We start from the raw sequence: 20,990 nt of genomic DNA, 5'->3' as shown, positions 1-20,990 counted from the left end.
TCATACCGGTCATCAGATACTAGTTCTCCTAAGACAGGAAAGCTGCATCCAATTTGAATTATTGTATTTATAGGTGACTTTTGGCAACTTAGTACAGTTACATTATAGTTTGTTTAGGTTAGCTGCTTTGTTTTGTGGATTTTCAAATTATCTTGGAAGTTAGATACTCTAGGAGTTATTTTAATCCTTAGATACTAAATGCTGACAAGCTGCACAAGGAGGTACATTTATTATTTCTATTTACTGTGAAGTCATACTGCACTATGTAATAAAAAACTAAAAATGATTACTTGTAAGCTGTCTTTAATACTTAGTGAAGAGGTTTAGATAAGCAAAAACTCCAATTGTTTGGCATATGCCAAGTAGCACTAGTGTTTGGGTGGGGGTTATTCTGGTTTTTGGTTGTGGTTTTTTTTTTTTCTAATACGGCTTCTGAATTTTTTTTTAAAAACTTATTTTCAGGAAAGAATAGCACTAGGGAAATCAGTTTTCTGTCTTTGTAGCAAAAATGATTGAGGGGAGGGGGGGAAGCGCTTTAATGCCGTCAACCTCTGCTAAAGATTAGAAATTCTCTTTTGAGTTTTGGGATAATCTGTGACCCCTTAAGGGGTTACTTCTCCCTGTTGGTCCTTGTCACAAATGACTGTTCTCTTTGATTATCGAATGCAGACACATGAATTTTGCAAATCATGTTTTATGTAAGATGTAATTAGTTTTAGGCTAAGCCATTTCAAGCTTCAATAGTTATATTCCCTTAAGGATACTCTGGCACACTAGACATGGATTTTTCTCAGCAGTCTGACCTTTTTAGTTGATGGAATACTCAACTTTGTGATGATGACACTTGTGTTTGTTTGGGATAACTGAATATTAAGTAGACCCATCCAAACCAGCTGTGGGTTATAAATATACCCTTCCTTAATTCGTTTTCCTGTTATGTTTAAAATAGATACCAAGTCACTGAGCTAATGGATACTCCAAATAGATGAGCAAGTAGAGAATTTCCACAGAAAATTTCTGCAGCTCAAATGCATGTAACTCTGGCTTCATGTGACTTGGAAGACTTGGGAATGTTATGGAATAAAGTATGTCATCCAGTTTAAAGCACCAAAATAATTTATACAAGCTATCACAAATAATTTTTTTCTTTTTTTTTTTAAATGGAGAATATAATGTTTACACATCCTGCAGGATGTTCACTGAAATGTTTTTAAAGGGATGGGATAGTGTGGTTATCCATATTTTCCGTACTAATACTTACAGTATTGAATTCATAATACCAAGTATAGTCAATATTTGTTATCTGTAATTGAGTACATAAGTCTGGAAATACTTAAATAAAATTTCACATTAGGAGCTTGGTATTGTCCATAGAGCAGAGACAAATTTTGTCTCCTTTTCTTCTTAATACTCTGTTCGAAAGTGGTGTTTCAGGGTTCTTCCACCACTGTATAATCAGTCCAAAACCAGGAGTTAAATTAGGTCTTTAATCTGCTTCTTTACAGTACTTTATTTTTAAAGCTTTCAAGAAATAACTATATATAATTATATATATAATTAATATTATTGCACCTATTGCTTTTATGTCAGAGGAGTATTTCTGAGCATTTAAAAATAATTAAGATGACCTACACTTGAAGACATCAGATATATTTCATTGTGGGAACAGCCTCTTTCCCTGTCCCTAAAAAGCTTGAATAACCAGATGAAGCTGACTTTATGGGACACCTGTAGTGCTTTGTTAACCTCTGGAAGGCCTGTTTGTTACAGCAAGTCCTTGACTCCTACATCTACACTTAAAAAACCCAAACCTGTTCTGTTATGTGTTCTGGTGCAGCAGCCACTGGTGTTCCGTGATTGTTTTGCAGCCAGTTCAAGGAGCTGAGTTTAACAAAGCACTGATCCTACTGACTATGTATCTGGTGGTTAAGCTTCCTGATCTAGCTCAGTGCTGTAGTTGTAGAGGTCATGTAGATTGGTGCTGAAAGGCTGGTATAGAACATATTAGTCTTGAAGCTGTTCTCCATTCCCCTTTCTGCCCCCAGACTTGGGCTGGCTTAAGTGTTAAAAGCAGCTGCGTGGTTAATAGCATCAGACAACTGATCTGGGCTGAGGCTTTTTTTTTACTTGCTGTGTTGTGTTGTATTCGCTGGGTTAAACTAAAACGTTAGCTTCAGCATAGCTGAGGTCCCTGATCTGAGTTCACATGCAATCTCACCAGTGCTTGCATCATATTCTCACTTTATTTCATCCTTCATATGCAAACATGAGTGCATACTGTGTAATGTAATATCCACTCCACATAAAGTGTGTTGATACAATATTGTTATTAATGTTCATTCAAAAACATTGATAGGAAGAAAAACTTGTAAATTTTTGTAAAGAACCAAGTACAAAAGGATTTTCCCATCAACTGAGCAGTTACTCTTACGATATTCCTCTGGTCCTCCTTTGCTTTTGTTCAAATATCTTTGTTTCTTAGAGTATATAACTGAATTGATGTGAGGTTATTAGCATTAGGTCTAAGTCAGCAGCTCAGAAATCAACAGGGCATATTGTGCTTTGCTGCTTGCTTAAGGTGCTGCTGATGCAGATAAATACAACTGTGCCACTTACAACTAGTGTGGTGTTATTTCATAATGTATACCTATTTGCATTGAATTTTAAGTGTGGCAAGAAGATACTAATGAGAAAATAGTTTTTTATGTGGAAACAGTTAAAACTAAGATGTTACATTTGGTCTTAAAACAACTCGGGAAAATAGAGTATAGCGAGATAAGGCATCTACTGACTGCAGCAAGTGTAATGAGAAAAGGGAGGTATGTTGAAGGTTCTAGAAAGGAAGAATCATAGAATCATCTAGGTTGGAAGGGACCTTCAAGATCATCTAGTCCAACCATCAACCTAACTCTGACAAAAAAAAACATTACTGAACCACGTCCCTCAGCACCATGTCAACCCATCTTTTGAACATCTCCAGGGATGGTGCCTCAACCACTTCCCTGGGCAGCCCATTCCAATGCTTGATAACCCTTTCAGTGTAAAAATTCTTCCTAAAATCCAACCTGAACATCCCCTGGGTTCAGGGGAATACAGCAAGAATCAACACCTTTTCAGGTTACTTTGTGTCATCAAAATCTGTTTCAAAACTAATTCCATTGTTCTTAATGTTTATTTCCATAATTGGAACTATATAAAGAAATCATCTTGTGTTTTCCACTTTCTGCTTCCTGTTCCTTGGTCAGTTTAGCAAAGAATTGATTTAAGTCTGGCAATCAGTGGCTGCAGGGCTTGTTCTAAGCATGCTTAAGTGAAAGAATCATCTATGCTAAGGTTGTGTACATGTTTGATTATGAAATGTTTAAAGTGCAGTTTGGGTAATACCTTGGGTAATTTTTCTTACAAGTCTTTACAAGTTTGAGATACGTGACAAATGTTTGCCTAGCAGCAAATACGGTAAAATAATTGTCTGCCCATTGACCCAAGAGAACTTAATCTGCCACTATACACTTTTACTAGTGTAAATAAATTATTCTTACTCTGTTGTATGCTTGGTATAATAAGAAATTGACTGCCATAGAAATGTATTAGAGAGTGACTGCTTATTATTGTAAAAACGTGAATTATCTACATTATCTAGGTTTCTTAGCATGTTAATACAGTGGGTTACCAGCACTGAAAACACTTCTTGATTTTACTCCTGTATCTAGTAATGAGTAGAATATTAGGTTGATAAGTTTGTTTTTCAGTTCACATCATTCCCCAAAATTAGTTTCTTTTGGAAAGCGTTCAGCCTCTGATTAATGAATAACTGTCTTGTGGGCAGGGGGGCACAGTTGCTAGTAAAATTTATTTAGCTAACATCTATGGAGTAAACTACCTTTCCTTAACGATGCTAGTGAAAAATAGTTCTAACAGTAGGTATGGGTAATAAAGTTTTGGTAAATTGTAGCTTTTACAAGAAACTATTGTGGTATTCGGTTGGTTTTTTCTTCTGATGTTGTTTTGGAGATTTCTTATATTCAGATATTTGTGTTCCTTCACTTTAACTTTCATATTGACTTCAACCTTTGTGTTGGGATTTCTGGTTAATTTTTGTTATTCTGTTTTGTAAAGTCATTCAAAAGCTATCAGCTGTTGTCAGTGGTCACTCTGTGACCATCTGCATTGGCTACCTTTCTTCCTTTTCTCCTTATTTAATTGTGACAGCCTTCTAGAAAACACATTTTTACATACCAGAGATGCTTATGCATACCTTATGTATCAGATAGATAGTGTTTTTCAGGCTGCCAAAGACATGGATTAGGCAGCCGTAAATGTCCTGAGTGCATTGGGTGCTGTTCCCATCCATCTCAGTATGTTGTCTTGGGCACGTGGGGTGGATAGAAAAGTGCTGAAGCCTCTTTACTTGCTTCTGCTGCAGTTGGAAGAGTTTATGCCATCAGTTTAATAGTACGGAAAATCAAACTTGTGTAGATGATACCTGTTTTGTAGGTTGAAAATGGTAAAAGTGCTGTACATGTAGATCATTGCTGGAGATACTCATAATAGGACATGTATTTACATAATTTTAAAGGGTGTGCTTTACTTACCCCATTTTGTATTTAATTTTCGTTCTCAAGATGCCTTATCTATCCGTGGAATTTCTTTTCTGGATTCAGCCTGCTTGCCTTCGAAATACCACGCTGTCTTTTAGTTTATGCACAAATTGCACGGGTGTGTCCGTGGTGAGGTGTGACTTACCAAGGGATAACTCACAAGCTAAAAATAAGGTATCAGAGTCCACATTTAATGAGAGTTTGATGGCATCTGTTGCTCATGTTGTGGATGACTCAATTTTCACGTCATCAAAGTGACATGGGATATTAAATAGTCACGAGTAAGACGGTTTCTGTTCCTGCTTGCTTAGAAACGAAGGCAAGAAAGAAGCTGATGTGCAGATTATAATAGCTTATGTTTTGATTTGAAAAGAGAATGACTTCAGAAATTGTTTTCCTTCTATTAAAAAAAAAAAAAAAGGTACCAACACCCAAACACACGCAAACCTGGCAGAGTTAAGCGTGCCGTACCCCCGCGTAACGCCTCTGCTTTTGGCACAGAAGGTGAAGCTCGGGTGTCCCTTCGTTCCTCGTGTTTGAGAGCGGCGGTTCCCCCGCGCCTCCTCGGCAGCGTGGCTGGTCCACGCGTCGGGAGGAGGCGGGCCGGCACGGCGTGCTCTCATACGTGCGCCACGTCACAATCGGGGAGGCGCTTTGTCGCGCCACGTCTGGGTGACGCGCCAGAGTGCCCGGTCTAATTTTAGCCGGTTGCCGGGCAGATTTGCGAGGGCCGGCTGGGTTGGCTCCGCCTCGCCGTTGCGGATTGGTTTGTGCACGGCAACTCCCGCAGCCAATCCCGAGTGGGTATGCAAATTACCCGCAGTCCCCGCCCATCGGGCAGGGAAGGTTTGGCTCTGCCGGCCCGGGGGCTGGCAAGGAACCCCCAGGACTTTCTCCGGCACTCACAGGTAGAGAATTCATCATTTCATGTGGGAAATAGGCAAATAGCCTTCCTGCCCCTAAAATCTAAAGATTATGAGAAGTCCCTACCAGGCTTCAATTAGATGAAGTTATGAAAAAGCCGGTTTCTTCACATACCTGCCATGTCCAGTCTGAGGTGGGATTCAGCAGGGACTTTGGTGTGTGGAAGGACTGGTCTGAGCATGGGGCAAGCAAGGCAGCAGGTGCCCTGCCCCTCCCGAGAAGGGTTATCTTCCCTAGAGGAAATAATGATAACACTTTATAAAACAGCATGTTCCCACAGCCAGCTAATCAACTTCTACTTTAGTTGCATTTTAAATTACTGCTTTTTTTGTTATTGAGAAAATGTAATCTTTGCAAAAAAAAATATTCTTGTATGCATGACAAACGCTTAATAACATTTTAATGCAGGATCACCTTTTTTGTTGCTAGTTTCCTTTGTCTTCCATTTCTCCTGGCATTTGAGAAGCCACCTCAGGGGACCACTGTTAGCACCAGACAGCTCCCCTCTGAAGTCTGATGTCACTAAGTTGCAACCGTTTGAAAGCCAAGATTACATCGCTACAGTTAGTTGCGTAGGTAACATGAACTAGTTAAGAAAATACTTTACATACAGAATGTCAAGGGTAATTTTTTTTTTTTTTTCATTAGAATAGTGTTACTCTGCATGTTATCTAACAGAAGACTTGTAAAGAGATCTGCCTTAAAAGGACGCAGTTCTGGAAACATTAGCGATACCTTCTTACAGCTGTAGCCTGTTGAATTTTCAGTTGAAATTTCTCCTATTAAAAAAAAAAAATACTTTTTTAATGAACAGAAACCTAAACATGAACAAAATGTCTTGCCTTTTTTTTTTTTTTAAGGATTATTTTCACAGAGTTTCTCATATTTTTTTGGTCTGCATGTACATGAACAATTAATTCATGTTGCTCAGGTTAAGTTTGAAGTATCAGAAGCTGGATAAGCATTTAGTTATAGATGCATTCTGGCAGCTAGTGTCCACTTCTATGGAATTACTAGCTCCTCATATTTAAGGACAATGGAAACTGTTCATCCTGTGCCAAAGATGGAACTGCAGTTTAAACTTCATATAATAATAATATTCCACCACAAATGTATCTTAAAATGCACAAATTCAACTTTTATATAAAATTTTACATTTTTTACAGAAAGAAACATTCTTAGACATTGTTTTTTTAGCACAAGCTGAAGCGCTAAGTAAGATGAATTTTGCTGTTACAGATATTTTAAACAGCAGTACTTGTTTAGTGTTTGGAGATCTCACAGCTGAATTGAAAGCTATGTTTTGAGTGTTGATGAAAGTTGAAATCTCTAACACTGGTGGGAAGTAAGAAAACACAGCATCTACCACTGTTACTCTGGCAGAGTTCCACTCCAGCAGTTTTACTGGTTTAATGACCTAAGTGGCTGTTAAAATTCAGTTTACGGAAGAAGACAGAACTCTTCTTGGAGAATGAGCTTATGCTTCACGTGCTAAAGAGTGGGTGTTTCTAAGGCACTTGAGTTTCTTGTATAAGGCTAACAAGTATGTATTTTAGTTAAAAGTTATTTAGGAAAGATTCTCATTTGTTTTCTGTTCTTCCATCTTCAAAAGTAGACATTTCGTGTGTAGCAGTCATCAAGGCATAAACTGATGAACCATGTAAGGACAATTCTGCAAAACCACCAGCAGATGAAAGATCTTAGTTGTGTAAATGGATCTGACGGTCCTTTTTTTCCTCCCCATGAGAAATCCATTTTTCCCATGACGCATAACAGCCTCATGGGAAAAGAACTCTAAAATTACTACTTTAGTATAAGAAACGGGTTCATGCGCCAAAGTCAAAGGCGGTATTATCCTCTGGAGGTAGAGAAGACACAGGACAACTGGACACAGAACGCTGTGACGCCAAAGTGACGAGAGCGTAGTTCAAATTTTTACACAAAGTTGATGATCAAATATGGTACACAAGACTATATACAACCTGTTGGAAACCATACTGGGAATTTAGTCTGGTTTGCCAAGCCTGTAGCCATACGTTTAGGTGTTTTTCTTAGGCATAGATAGATACATGTGTGGACTTAATGTTCTGCTGAACTAGTTCTTCAAAAGGTAGTTCACAGGGGTGGGGGGGAATAGCCTCTGCTTTCAGGGCAGAAGTCATACTGCATTTGTGAAAAAAACACTGATTTTGATGGTTCCGTTGGGACACGAGAAAAGCACGGGCATTGCACGGTATTTGAAGAAAGGAAACGTTAGCAGCCGCCATACTTGAGCCGGGTTTCTGGCTCAGCAGTTGTGGGATTTTTTTTGATTCAACATTTAACGTAACAGAATTTCAGCGGCTTTTAAATAACCTAAAACTGCTCCCGCGTGTTAAACACCAAATCTGTGTTGCGGCCGGGCACCCCCGGGCACTGCACTCACGGGTGAGCGCTTCTGTGCGGCTCCGGGTCTCGAACTGCAAAAACCCTGAACTTTTTTTCTTATGTCCTTTACCAGATCTCTGGAAAAATCTCATCAGCTTAACGCAAACCCGCGTTCGTGTCCGCGCCCCGGCCGACTTCCTGCCCACGGCCTCGTGGGGGGGTTTTGTTGCCGGGTAGAATTTAAGGAGCTGCCGTCTGATTGGCTGCCGTGCAGCTGCTCCTTCCAGCCAATGGGAGGCGGGGCTGGAGTCGGTTTCCCCGCAGCCCCGAGGCGCGCCCCGTGGGGAGCGGTGGGGGCGGCGGGGTCACGGCGGGCTCCCCCTCGGGTCCGACGGAGAAACTACAGGGATCTGCTGCCACCGGGGACAATACCGCTTGTTTCTTACTTAAACTGCAAACCTCAGCACCGGGTATTAAACACAGCGGGGAAAAATAACCTGAAGAGAGATATATATATATATATATATATATTTAATTACAGTGGACCTTGTAATGCTGTATGTGCACTAGGATGGTGACGTAATTTTTTTCTCAGAAAATGGCACATTTTTTTCTTTCACTTTGTTCAGCCAATACTCACGTAATTTTAGCCCAAAAGGGAGGAAAACACAAATCGTCCATGCTGTGCTGGAAGAAATACTATTTGCACTTACATGTCCTCTGCTTGCTTTATTATGTTTTAAAATAAAGACATAGCTGTATGTGGGTCTTGCATTCGGTCAAAGATTTGTATTAGTGGTAGAAAACCAAATTATTGGCACATCATTTCAGCGCATGTTCTGTAAGAATAGATCACAAATGGTTATTTTTTTTCTTCTTTGAAAATAGTTTTAAAATTTCCGACAGTTTATATCAGCATTGCTTCAGAGGATTTCAACTGCAAACTGCTTTTTATGAACTGCTTCTTAAAAGGTAGGTTCTTTTCGCCACTTTCATTCTCTGGGACTCTCCATCTAGAACAAAACACTCCGACCATTTGCAGCCTCGCCTTCCTTGATTTGGCTGTGCTACATTTTAAGTCGACTTGCATATTTGAGCATTGATTTTTTTTTTTTTTTTTTTTTCATGATCCTCCATGTAGTTCTTGTGCTTTGGCAAATGTTTTATGGTTGTGGTGCTTTTGGTGAGCACCCCCTGCGCCGCAGGAACCCTGTGCCAGTGCTGTTCTAGACTGATGATATTATGCAAACCCCATTGTGCGCTATTGTTTAGATTCCAGCTTCCCCCCCACCCTCCTCCTCCCCATGTTTCCATGACCTTCTCTTTGTCTGCTGCCTGTTACCAGGCAGGATTCAGGCAGCTGCCTGCTGATTGGCTAACGTTTTGAGCAGTTCTTGAGTTGCTCATACGAGCACATGATAATGGGCTAATCCGTAGCAGCTAAACTAATACCTTCCTTTGTTGCTTTAGAGCTGCGATCTCAGAGTAAGAATAATAATTTAAAAAAAATATAAGGAAATGGAGGAAAAGCTTTGTAATTGGCTGAGAGAGGAGTCCTTCATGTGTTCCTAGCTGCACTGGCACATTTTGGCTTTGCCATGTAGCATACATTTGGTCATGAGAAAGAAATCTCCAAATATTATTGGAGGGAGGTGCCTAATGGTGCATTTGTGTGTCTCAAGCCAAAGTATATATGACTTCAAGCTGAAAATGAAAAAAGGAGTTTTCATAAGTGATATCTAAACAAATATACACAGTATTTGTATATGTTTGTGTTTCAAATTGGATTATTGTGTTTTTAAAAAAATAAAAAAGCAACGCAAAACCTACCACCTTATTTACAGCATTTAACCCTTACACACTTAGCTCTACATGCAGGAGATGCAGGAGTCATTTTGCGGTGATACGTACAAATGCCCACCTTTTGAAATAAAAGATGCCCCTCCATTGGCTTGGTGCCTGGGCCGCTCATTTCCTTCTTGTGACTTGGTCATACGATGAGTAAGAACTGAAAATACCCAAGCATCAGATGAGGGAGGTGCATAGCAAACGTAGCTAAGCTTTGTGTTGTTACTTGTAAAGGGAGATTTCCAACATTCCTTTGGAACGCTACTAGTTTTAAATGTTTTATTTGCGCAAGACTGAATTCACATAACCTGCTCTGGCATTACTCTCTGAAGGGCAACCTCCTTGCCCCTCTGACAGACTGGAAGGCAGTATTTATCAGATGGCTGCTGATTGGCTTGCACGGATATGACCAAACCTGTCTGGACTGGTTTCTGATTTATTTGTTTCTTCTGTTACTCAGCTCTCACATGAGATCTCTTACTTGGCTGCAGTGTGCTCCCTTGTGGGTGTGGCTGGAAAAGCTTTAAGGCTGGTCTGCAATGATAAATGATATTTAGCTGTTAATCAGCATTTAGTGTTCATCTTTTAATCTCATCTATGCGTATAATTTTGTCATTTAGGGTAGGTTTTACCGGATATTCTTGGGTTGTGAAAGATTGTGGAATTGATGAAAATATGCCTAAGTTACTCTAACCATCTAACAATGGAATTTTGAGAAGCCTTTTTTTCATACAGGTTCACTGCAGAAATGTATTACAGCTTTGTTTTTAAACTAGATTTTGGATAATATACTAAGATACAAAGTAAACATAATTTTGAAATATATTGGAAAATTTAATCATTAATTCAGTATTTTTCTAAGAAAAATGTAAGGATGCATCAATATAAAGGTATTCTGATGTTTAATTTTCAAGACTTTTGTCCTTGGCAAATTTAAAAAGGAAGTGGCCTTCATTTTACTCTGTATTTACTCTATTTTGTGTTAAAAATATGAATGAAAGACTGTTTAGATGATTAAGGAAACTAGAGCAGAAAATATTAATTTGTTGTAAGTTGCATTTTTTTTATTACTGAAGTGATGCAGTTATGAATTTGTCTGTGACGATCTTATTAGTCCGTTAGTATATCTTCTGGACATAAGAAAAATAGGATTGTGATTTTTGTAATATAAGAACTTCTAAATTCTGAGTAATGCTTATAAAAGAAAGCATTCTAGTGCAGGAGATCAAACTACTTGTCTGTCTTAATTTTGATACATAGGCCCTGTATCTTTGTACTACATTAACAGAAGACTGTCACTAGCTAGTCACTTACTAGGAGCTCTTGGAATTGTTCAAGGTTAGGGAAGGCTGGAATTTTCTAATTTTTTCTAAATGGCTCTACAAGATACACATCTGTAACAGCATGCATGTTGATTGTAGGGGGTTATATGCGTGGAACATGAGTATGTCAGTGTTCTGTTACGTGACAGTCTGATTAATGCTTTTATAGCGAGATGAAAAAATGTGCTTTACATTCTAAGTTATTGGGAAGAATGAAGGGGTATGCTTTCAAAAACTGCACATGCGCTCCTGAAATACTAGTGGTGTTTATATGTTTCTCCTAACTTCAGGACTAGATTTATTGTGGTAAATGTATTCTCTTCTGGAGGAGTATGAAGATAGTGTATTTAACATGTAGACAGCTCTGGGAGGACCTTAACAGCTACCTGGAGTTCATGTTTCATCAGACTGGAAATGGTTATGTGGTGAGAACGTTTCCTAAAGCAAGTAAACTGATGTTTCAGATCAGTGTTTTTATAGGTGTTATATTTTGCTCCCACTAGTGGCAATGCAGTAATAGACAATCCTGTTTGGAAAATCTAGTTCAGGCTGGCAAAAATTCATGCCTTAATGGTATTATTGAGAGTCTGTAAATAGAGTCGATACAACCTTTTGTGAAGATTAGTTCATCTGTTCCTGAGGTGTGAATCAGAGTGATATTTAAGCACCATCAGTTATTCAAATACGAGGATTCTAGATTGTCATGCAGAAAAGAACTGAAAGTGGAAGGGAATTTCAGTGTTCTGATAACAAGAAATGCAAAATGGGAAAAAAAATTTTTAATCATAGTGTTTTCTGTTTTCCCCATATTTTTGTCAGATTGTGTTAACTAAGTCTAAAGCCGTATAATTGTAAAGTATGGTATGTCGTGATTGTAAGGTTTAGAGTTTGTCTTGATAGTGGAATTCATGTTGTACCTTAAAATATATATTAATATCTTATTGTAGAATATTCTAGGTGGGCAGTGCATAAATGTTAAATAACTTCCTTTATAAACAAAGTGTTCCAAGTGAACTAGGAAAGGATCCAGCAGAGGATGTGACCTGCGATGAGACACTGAGGGAGCTTGGTGACTTTAATCTGCTGAAGAGAAGGCTAAAGGGCAATTTTACGGTTGCCTACATCAAGCTTGTAGGCAAGGTTGGTTACAAAGAGGGTGGAGCCAAACTGTTACTTAGGGGCTATGGAATCTTGTTTTGTGAATTTTATGACTGGGTTGTATAAATCCATCACTGATCTGAGCTAGTATTGGCAATAGTACTGCTTTTTTAATCAAAAAGTTAAAAAAACCCTCGTACCCCACCTGAAAAGACAAAATGCACTTTATTAATGAATTTCTTAGCTCTGTGAATGAAAGTGGACTAGGGGAAGATGCAAAATGAACTATACTAAATATTTAAAAAGCAGCCTTTGTGTAATAGTTCTGCTGTATCAGTGGTATAAACATTTGCTTATTTGGTGCTTGTGGAAAAAATAAAAATTATATAGAGATAACTGTATGTTTTCTTCCTTTTTCCTGCTTGATGTAATACCTTTTAACTACTGTTACCTAAGTGAATTTTTGCATGTTTTGAGAAACTTAAGCCATATCCTAGACAGGAGTAACTTTTGGTTGTGTAGTAGCTTCAGTAGAGCCAAATTGGTTAGCATCAGCTGATTCAAGATCTTAGTTGATGAGTTTCATTTAGGATATAACAAGTTCCTTAGCTGCTTTCTGATTCTGAACAATATTATCATATCTAATCCTTTAAAACTGGGTCCTAAAACACGACCACGCAGGGGAAAAAAAAATAGTTTAAAAATCTCTATGGATTTTTTGTTTGTTTTGTTTAATGGAAACAAATAAAATAAGATTTTGTTGTATTTCAACGAAGTTATTTTAACTTTGTAGGTAATGCTGGATTTAATTCTATTTATTGACTTGATAAAGTAGACTAACATTGTTTTTCTTTATATTTGCGTGGGTGGGTGGAATGAATAAAATCATGTGGACGGCAAAACCATTAATTGTCCTTGAAAAAGAAAATTTTTCTAAAAGGGGCTACAAAAGCTGTAGTTTTCACGAGCACAAGTGGCCGTAGTAAAATATTACTGCAAATTGAATGAAAAAAACCATTGTATAAATATGGAGGATGAAGGTCTATTTTATCTATACAGAAGAAAAAAAGTATCTCAATGACACATTCAGAAATTATTTCAATACAGTGAAGTTTTCTTAAAAGTTACTTCATATAAAAATCCTGTCGTTTACTCCAGTTGTTAATTCTTTTTGAAACTCATGAAATTACATAGTTTTAGAAAGATAAAATAAATGCAAACTGATGGACCAAGGATATTTTTTACTTTTTTATGAGAAGAGAAGCTGCTGGCTCTTACCTTAGCATAATATCCGTTTCTGACTAGAAAACCTCATTACGTGGCTTTGCTATAATAAAACTAAGAGACAAGTGGTCTAAAATGTGTAGTCAGAATATTACTAAATGTTATAGTGTGATCTCAGTGATCTTTACATACGAGTGTTTGTGTAGCGTGCGTAGAAACTTGTATGCAGTTTTTCTGAGGACAAACAAAATCTTAAGTATGTTGTAATGTGTTTCTTTGGTTTTGAAGATACAGTTAAACCAGTTTGTTTTAAAATATGCTAAATTCTACAGTCTTTCTTAGGAACACTGTAATGTGATAAATTGTTACGTTCATAATTCTTTCTAAATTTTTATTTTAAGGGTCAAGATGGATAGCACAGATGAACCTCAGAAAAAAGTCTTTAAAGCACGAAAAACAATGAGAGTAAGTGATCGACAACAACTTGAAGCTGTTTATAAGGTTAAAGAGGAGCTGTTGAAGACAACTGAAGTTAAACTGTTAAATGGAAAACATGAGAATGGAGATTCTGATTTAAATTCCCCTTTAAGCAATACAGACTCTGTGGAGGTCAGGAGGGAAGTAAATGGCGTAGTGGACTTGTGTGTTAACTCTGAAGAAGGACGAACAGCTTCTGATGAAATTAATGAAGCCAAAAGCCCTGAAAGTAGGGCAGGGAACATAGTCAATGACATAGAACCCAAACCTTTAGCACTGTCTCCAGAGAATGTTACTCCTGAGCAAGATAAAGACCCTGATACTGCTTTAGCTTGTGAGGCTGACAGTGGTGTGCTTGGTAGCAATAAAGATAACTTCCATGAAGAGAATAATACAAAAGATCATTTGGACCAAAGAGAGAGTGAGATCCCATCAGAAGGTGAAAGTAAATCAACCTGTGATATTAGTGACTCTTCTGAAGAGAAGAGGGAAACAAATGACTTAACTGTTAATTCCAGTTCATCTGGTGAGGAAAAGAGGACTGAGGAAGTAACTGTTGAAGATGCTGTTGGAGAAGAAACTATCTCTAGCAGTATGGGAGCTGACCAGGAACCAAAGGACAAACAAGACGGCACTGCAGGTCTTTCAGAAGCTGCTCTTCAGAAGACAATAGATGAGCCAAGTGAAAGTACTTTGGACAATACTGACTCTATGGAAACAGATGAAATTATTCCAATTTTGGAAAAACTAGCTCCTGCTGAAGATGAACTGAGCTGTTTTTCTAAAAGTTCTCTGCTTCCAGTGGATGACACAGTTCCAGATTTAGAAGAGAAAATGGACAACTGTTTGGGCTCACCATCCAAGCAGGAAAGCAATGAAAGTCTTCCAAAGGAGGCTTTCTTAGTACTGTCTGATGAAGAGGATCCCTGTGATGAGAAGGAGGAACATGATGAAGTGATATTACCAAACAAGTCAAGTCTTCCAGGTAAGACCTTTCTAAACTGGTAGTTTTGATCTAAGTCTGGGATTTTTTTCGTTTCTGAGAATGGCACACTTGTGACATGTTTCTAAGTCAAAAAGACAGTTATACCCACCAATTCCATGTTACGTAGTGTGATGTTTTTCACATTTTGAGGCCCAGGAAAAAATGAAAGTAACACCAAAAAAATGTCATCATTGAGATCTGGTTTATTTTGGGTTTTTTCCTCATACTCTTTGCAAACTGATGTGGGGTGGTGAGTGGAAGAAAAGGAAATAAGAGTAATTGCTAGACATGGAACAGAAAGATTTGTGGGAAGAAAAATGTGTTTATGTACTGTTCTTGAGGAGAAGAATGGATTCCAACTTTCTTTAATGTGCAAATAGTAAGAATGAAAACATGCTGGCAATCCAGGCATGTCAAAAGTCCCATTTGTTTCAAATATTTTTATTTTTTTTTTACCAAAAGACAGTATTGGAAAGATTTCATGAAAAACAGAAGTAATGTATGGTTTTCACGCCATATTGCTTTTATTCATTTAACTCGTAGTGGCTTTTATCTAACTTTTATCTGATGACTCTGCCAGCTGATTAACATTTGAAAGCATTAAGTATAGGAAGCTGGTACTGTACTCTCTTCATATAATCATAGAATCGTCTAGGTTGGAAAAGACCCTTGGGATCATCGGGTCCAACCATCTACCCTACTCTACAAAGTTCTTCCCTATGCCATATCCCCCAACACCACGTCTAAGTGACTTTTAAACTCATCCAAGGATGGTGACTCTTCATGTAGTTAGAAGATTTATGTTAAACTGAATGGATGTTCGCTATAGTCTATTATTGTCATACAGTTTTGCGAGCATATTTATTTTTTTGACACAGGGCACTCATTGTCATACTATTGCACTTCTGAAAATAAAATAGATGAATAATTTAGAGATAAGCTGACACTGGTCTTTTATCTGTACTTAAGAAAGCTGTTGTTTCAAATGATTTTGGGGTGGGGGTTTTTTGTTTGGTTTTTTCCCCCCATTTTATAGCTTTTTATGAAATGATGACCATGCTAACCCAAATGTGTCAAACATGCTTGACTGGGTAGGAATTTCATGGATTAAACAAGATTCAGGTGTCTTCTAGTCTCTCTGAAGTTAGCAACTAGTTTCTCAACTCTTGTGTCACTGATGATGAAACTGTCTTTCACTAATGTGTGATGACATTCTGAGTCTTCAGTCTCTAAACAACTAGAGAAAGGGAGATAAGAATAGGGTCTCTTCAGCCATGTTTCAGGTTCTTCCTTCTTTTCTGGTTTTCAGATTTATTCCAGTTAAACACAGAAAAGGTAGACTTCATAGTTTCTTCTAAGGATCTTATTTAGGTGTTAGGTGTTGTACTGAGATTGCAAAAGTGATACCATTCTTGTGCAATTAAAGTCTTCCAGAAACTATTTGGAGGTGGGGGGTGGCAGAATACTGTATGTACTTGTGTCAAGACTGTGGTGTGTAGAGTCCCTTTTATCAAATGTACATTACAAACAAATTGATGATCCTCGTTCTTACCGCAGTTTAAGGGTTCTTTCATTAGAGATCAGTGAAATTAGGATACCAGGGTTACTTTTTTCATCTTACCTAATGAGAGAACACACTGTGGTCATACTGGAGTTTTTGCTCTGGAGCAAAAAGCCCAAAGTGAATATTAAAAATAGGACTACAGTTTGCAGAAGTCTAAAATGACTGTGTCCAGCAGTATTTTTTTTCAGGTTCATGACTTTTACAGTTGCATGGCTACATCTGGGACTGTTTCGTGAAATGAAAACTGGCAACTGTGAAGTATATTCTGTCCTTAACCAGCAGTCATCTGTTAATTTCTGCCTTCTATGCTCCATAAAGCTTGCCTGTCAAGTTGCAGAGAAGGGAATTTAAATTTTTTCGAATAGTACATTCTGCATGAAATATTTAAAGCAAGTCTTTTGGGGACCCATTTTGTACTAGATATAAGAAGGTATTAATACAAAAAAATTGCAGTCCTTTTACCAATTTCAGTCTTTGAATACAAAGCTAACAGCAGAGAGGTTGCAGGGGCGGGAAACAGCTGTATGAGAAAACAGGTAGAGTTATCTTAGAAAAAGATTGTTTGGACATTTTGTCTGTGAGAATTAAGTTTGTGGAGACAGTATGGAGATCATTTGAAGATGCTATATTGGAGACACAGGTGCAAACTGCTTAGTTAAAAAGAACAGTTTTCAAAAAGCCTGGACAAAAACCAGCATGGATAAACAATGTTGGAAATGGTCCTGGAAGACTTTCTTCAAATGGGCAGATTAGTAGAATCATTTTATAAAGCAGAATTAGTAAATATAACACCTATGTTGGCACTTAAGATTTTTGTAGTGGAAGATCATACATTAAAAAACCTTGAAGCTCTTCAGGTAAGTAAACAAGCACATGACCAAGAAGACCTGATTGCTGTATTTGAATTTTTTTTGGATACCAAAACACAAAATGATTTCCTACCAAGAACTCTTGGAAACTGAACTGTCTTCAGATAAGATGGAAAGTCCTAATGGAGAAAATAATCATTTGAAAAATGGAAAGTAATCTACAGTAATCTGTTTCAGAGACTGTGCTGTGCGACAGAATTGATGATTTCCCTAAAATGAAGGGTCACTAGCAAGATAAGAGTTTGCTGATCATACTGTGAAAAGCTGTAGAAGAATCTTGCAATGCGGAATGACTGGTGCATAAAAATGGCAGATGAAACTCACTGTGGTTAACTACAAAGTGTTACAGATAACTACAAAAATGTTCATAACCTAAAAGGAAGATGGAACTGACTCGCCACTCAAGAACGATTTTTTAGGATTATAGTTGGTAGTTCTGTGAAAACATTGAAACAATAGCAGTTGAAGAAAGCAAATAAAGAATGCTGGGAATAAATTAAGAAATGGAGGAAAACTTCAATATGGAACACCAAGCTCTTAAATGTATTGCATAATTCTATTTCCTTCTCCCTCCCCATATCAAAGAAGATATCACAGAATTGGAAAAGGTGGATGAAAGAGCAACAGGGTAGATGATGGAATTGCAGAGTAATTTTAATTCAACCCTCTGATGGTCTTTATTCCAGCCTCTTATTCAGAGCAGGTCTAGTTATATCAGGTGGGTCAGGGACCTTGGCCGTTCACTTCTGTGCATCTCTAAGGATGGATATATCACAACTTCTTGGGTAGGTTAATATTTAACCAACCTCAACAGTGAAAAACTTTCTGCTTAATTGGAAGTTTCAGTGTTCCAACTTGTATCCATTGTCTCCTGTCCTGTTGCTGTGCTCCTTAAAGAGGAGTGGCTCCATCTTCTCTCCACCCTCCCATTATGTTACGGAAGGCTGGCTGCTTGCAGAACTCTTGTTCAACTTTGTCAGATGGATTCAGTCCCTGCTTAGTAGTTCTTGGTATCAGAGATTACCACAGTGAAAGGTGTGAAAACCTTGCCTGTAACATCTGTCATTCAGCCAGGTGGTATTCTTCTGGAGGTATGCACTCTTTCTAGAGCTATTTTTTTTTTTGGTCCCAGTTCATTGGGAGGATTGATGATAATGCCATTTTGAGGCCTTCTGCCCTTCACCCTTTTCTGCAGAGATTCATTGCTACTCTTGGTGTGCTTAGAACTGCTTCTGGTAGTACTACTGGTGCCCTTGTGGATAAGCAGCAAGAGGTAATAGGCTGAAAACCAGATGAGCCTTGGTAGCCTCTTTGCTGCACTGTCAGTGCAGGCCCTCAGTAAGCAGCTAGTATCTTGAGGCACGTTGGGTATCTGCTGTGGGAGGGAGACCCTGGTGACTATCACCAGTCTCTCCTTTATGCAGGTGATTGGTCCAGACTCAGCTGGCTCTGATGCCTCCATTAATAGGCAACTTTCCTCTTAACATGTTCCATCATTACTATACCTGTTCAGTAACTGCAGATTTGCAAGTAGAGAGGGAGTCTTCATTGTGTTGCTGGAAGTCACAGGCTTTTTAGCTCCTCCATTTTGAAAATCTCCATTTGTTACTATTTTGAATATAGGCTCTGTCACTCCTTCTGTTCACTGTGGGGCTTGGATTTTTGTGCAGGGTTTATCCCCTCTTCGACCATTCTACACAGTCACCTCATCTCCTACAGCTTCTTCACTTTCTGAGTCAGGTCAGAGAGAGAACTTTTAGACAAGGATGAACTGTATTTTAGAGTAAGATCTTTCAGCCTGAAAAAAGAGATGGAGGAGAGATGTGACAAAGATCTGTAAATGGTAAGTGGTATGAAGAACAGGTATTTGCTGTCTTTTCCTCTACAAGAACCTTGTGTATCAAATGGAAGAAAAGAAAAAAGTGAGAGGCATGTAAGAAACACCGGCTCACACTTAAAATTTTAAAGAGGACGAAGTCACTGGAGCAAAGGTTTATTGTACGAAGCAGCGCTGAATCGGGTGCATCTCAAAGTAGAGGCACACACATCTTTAGTTTTTTAGATATTTTATACCTTTCTTTCCCGGCCGCCTGAATACCTGTCTCTCTTCTCATTGGCTGAGAAGTTGGAGCTCACATTCTTCCCGACCGCCTAAAGACACAAACCTTTAATTAACAATACATTGTTTCACAGTCTCTGCTAATATCTACTGTCTAATGTTAGTAGTTACAAACATCCTGGTGGTCATCTTCTTGATCTAGTGTCCATATCCTTCTTTTCTTCAGTCACCCCCCCAGGTGGCCTTTATCCACTTATCACCTTCCACTGTCCTTTGTTCACTTATCAGTTGACCATCAATTCGGTTCTCTTTACCTAAATGGCTTCTTGTAAACCAGAGTCTCTGGGCCATTCCAGGGTACTTGTAAGGATTAGTTAGATGCTATAACCGAGCACACAAATAGAAATATACCAAGTAGCTGAAGCAAAATTCAGCTCATTTCTCACAGGCAGGATCAAAGCATGGAAGAAGAGATGGTTCTCCATGTGGAGGACTATGGAGCTCCTTGCTAGCAACACCACGACCGCTAAAAGTTTACTTGCATTCATCTTCTGTGGAAGAAGACTTTTTTTTTTTTTGAGGGCGCAGAAACCATAAGGCTCTGGAGGTCTTCCACCAGCAATTTTTCAGAAAGCTGGGGAAGTTCTTTGGGACTGTGGAACTGTGTTCTTCTCTCCTCCTTGTATTCTTCCCTTCTTGATTATCTGCTGTTGACATGAAAGTGCTGGAGATAGGATCCTGGATGAGGTGAACTGTCGGGTTTACCTAGTGCATCTGTTGCTGTCTTCTTTCTCCTACCTAATTGATGTACTCTCAAGTTTGATGAGCTGAGGATGTCTACCAAAGCAAATCTGAAGTCTGTCTTTCTCAGAATTGCTAGCACTTTGAGTGCTTTCTAGACATCTTGATTCTAGGCTTCTCTACAGGAGTGGCATTTCATGCCCTCTGGGGATAATTTGAAAGTGCTCTTGTTACTGATCTTTGTTAAGGGAGTCTGAAGTCAGGCAGCACACCCAGGTGCAACCTTTTAAGAATAAAGAGTGCAGTTAACATTTAAAAGAATACAGCTTGTCTTCTAGACAGCAGTGTTTGAAGAGATCTTCAGAGCATGTGAATGGCAGATAAACAATTAAGCATGAACTTTTATTCCTGTGCTGTGATAGAACTAGCTGTCAAAATTCTTGAATTCACAAAAAGGAAAGTGTTACACTTAAAGTGGTTTCATCAGTGCCGTTTTCTGCAGTACTATTTCTTTTTCTGGTTTTTACTTCAAAAAGGGATAATGGAAGGTTTCCAGAGAGTTGCTGCAAAAAATACTTCACTGTTTGGGAAACAAACTATACTGGAAAGCTTAAAAGAACATAAGATTTATTCATATAATAGAAGATTACGGAGGTCTATAATATCTGCAAAGAGGAGCTGAATATATGGTGGAAAGAAGTTTCTTAAATGTAGCAGACAAAAACCACAACTGCATTTTAGATCTGCTGGATTTTGCAAAGCAGATACCAGGCACTCTTCTGTCTGACAGACTTTGGAGGACTGATTTATGGATGTTTGATTCATCAGTTGTAATCTTTAAGTCCTTTATGGATTTTTTTCCAACTAAAAATGTGGTAATAACTAAAGAAGAGGATATTGTGCTTTGTGTTTGA

General features: G+C 38.3%; 1 protein-coding gene across 3 annotated transcripts in view; it reads left to right on the top strand.

Moving 5' to 3' along the window:
• ATF7IP (activating transcription factor 7 interacting protein) overlaps nt 1-20,990 on the top strand; it is a 105,654-nt gene that overhangs the window by 37,796 nt on the left and 46,868 nt on the right. For all 3 annotated transcript variants that reach the window (XM_074166552.1, XM_074166560.1, XM_074166542.1), the window contains exon 2: nt 13,783-14,843. In XM_074166552.1, coding sequence (XP_074022653.1) covers nt 13,790-14,843 — 1,054 coding nt within the window. In that variant the 5' untranslated portion in view covers nt 13,783-13,789. The remainder of the gene's footprint in view (nt 1-13,782; nt 14,844-20,990) is intronic.

Source organism: Numenius arquata, chromosome 2, assembly GCF_964106895.1.
Source record: "Numenius arquata chromosome 2, bNumArq3.hap1.1, whole genome shotgun sequence".
Taxonomy (NCBI): domain Eukaryota; kingdom Metazoa; phylum Chordata; class Aves; order Charadriiformes; family Scolopacidae; genus Numenius; species Numenius arquata.
The sequence above is the reverse complement of the archived record's forward strand: the minus strand, read 5'-3'. Positions and strand labels throughout refer to the sequence as shown.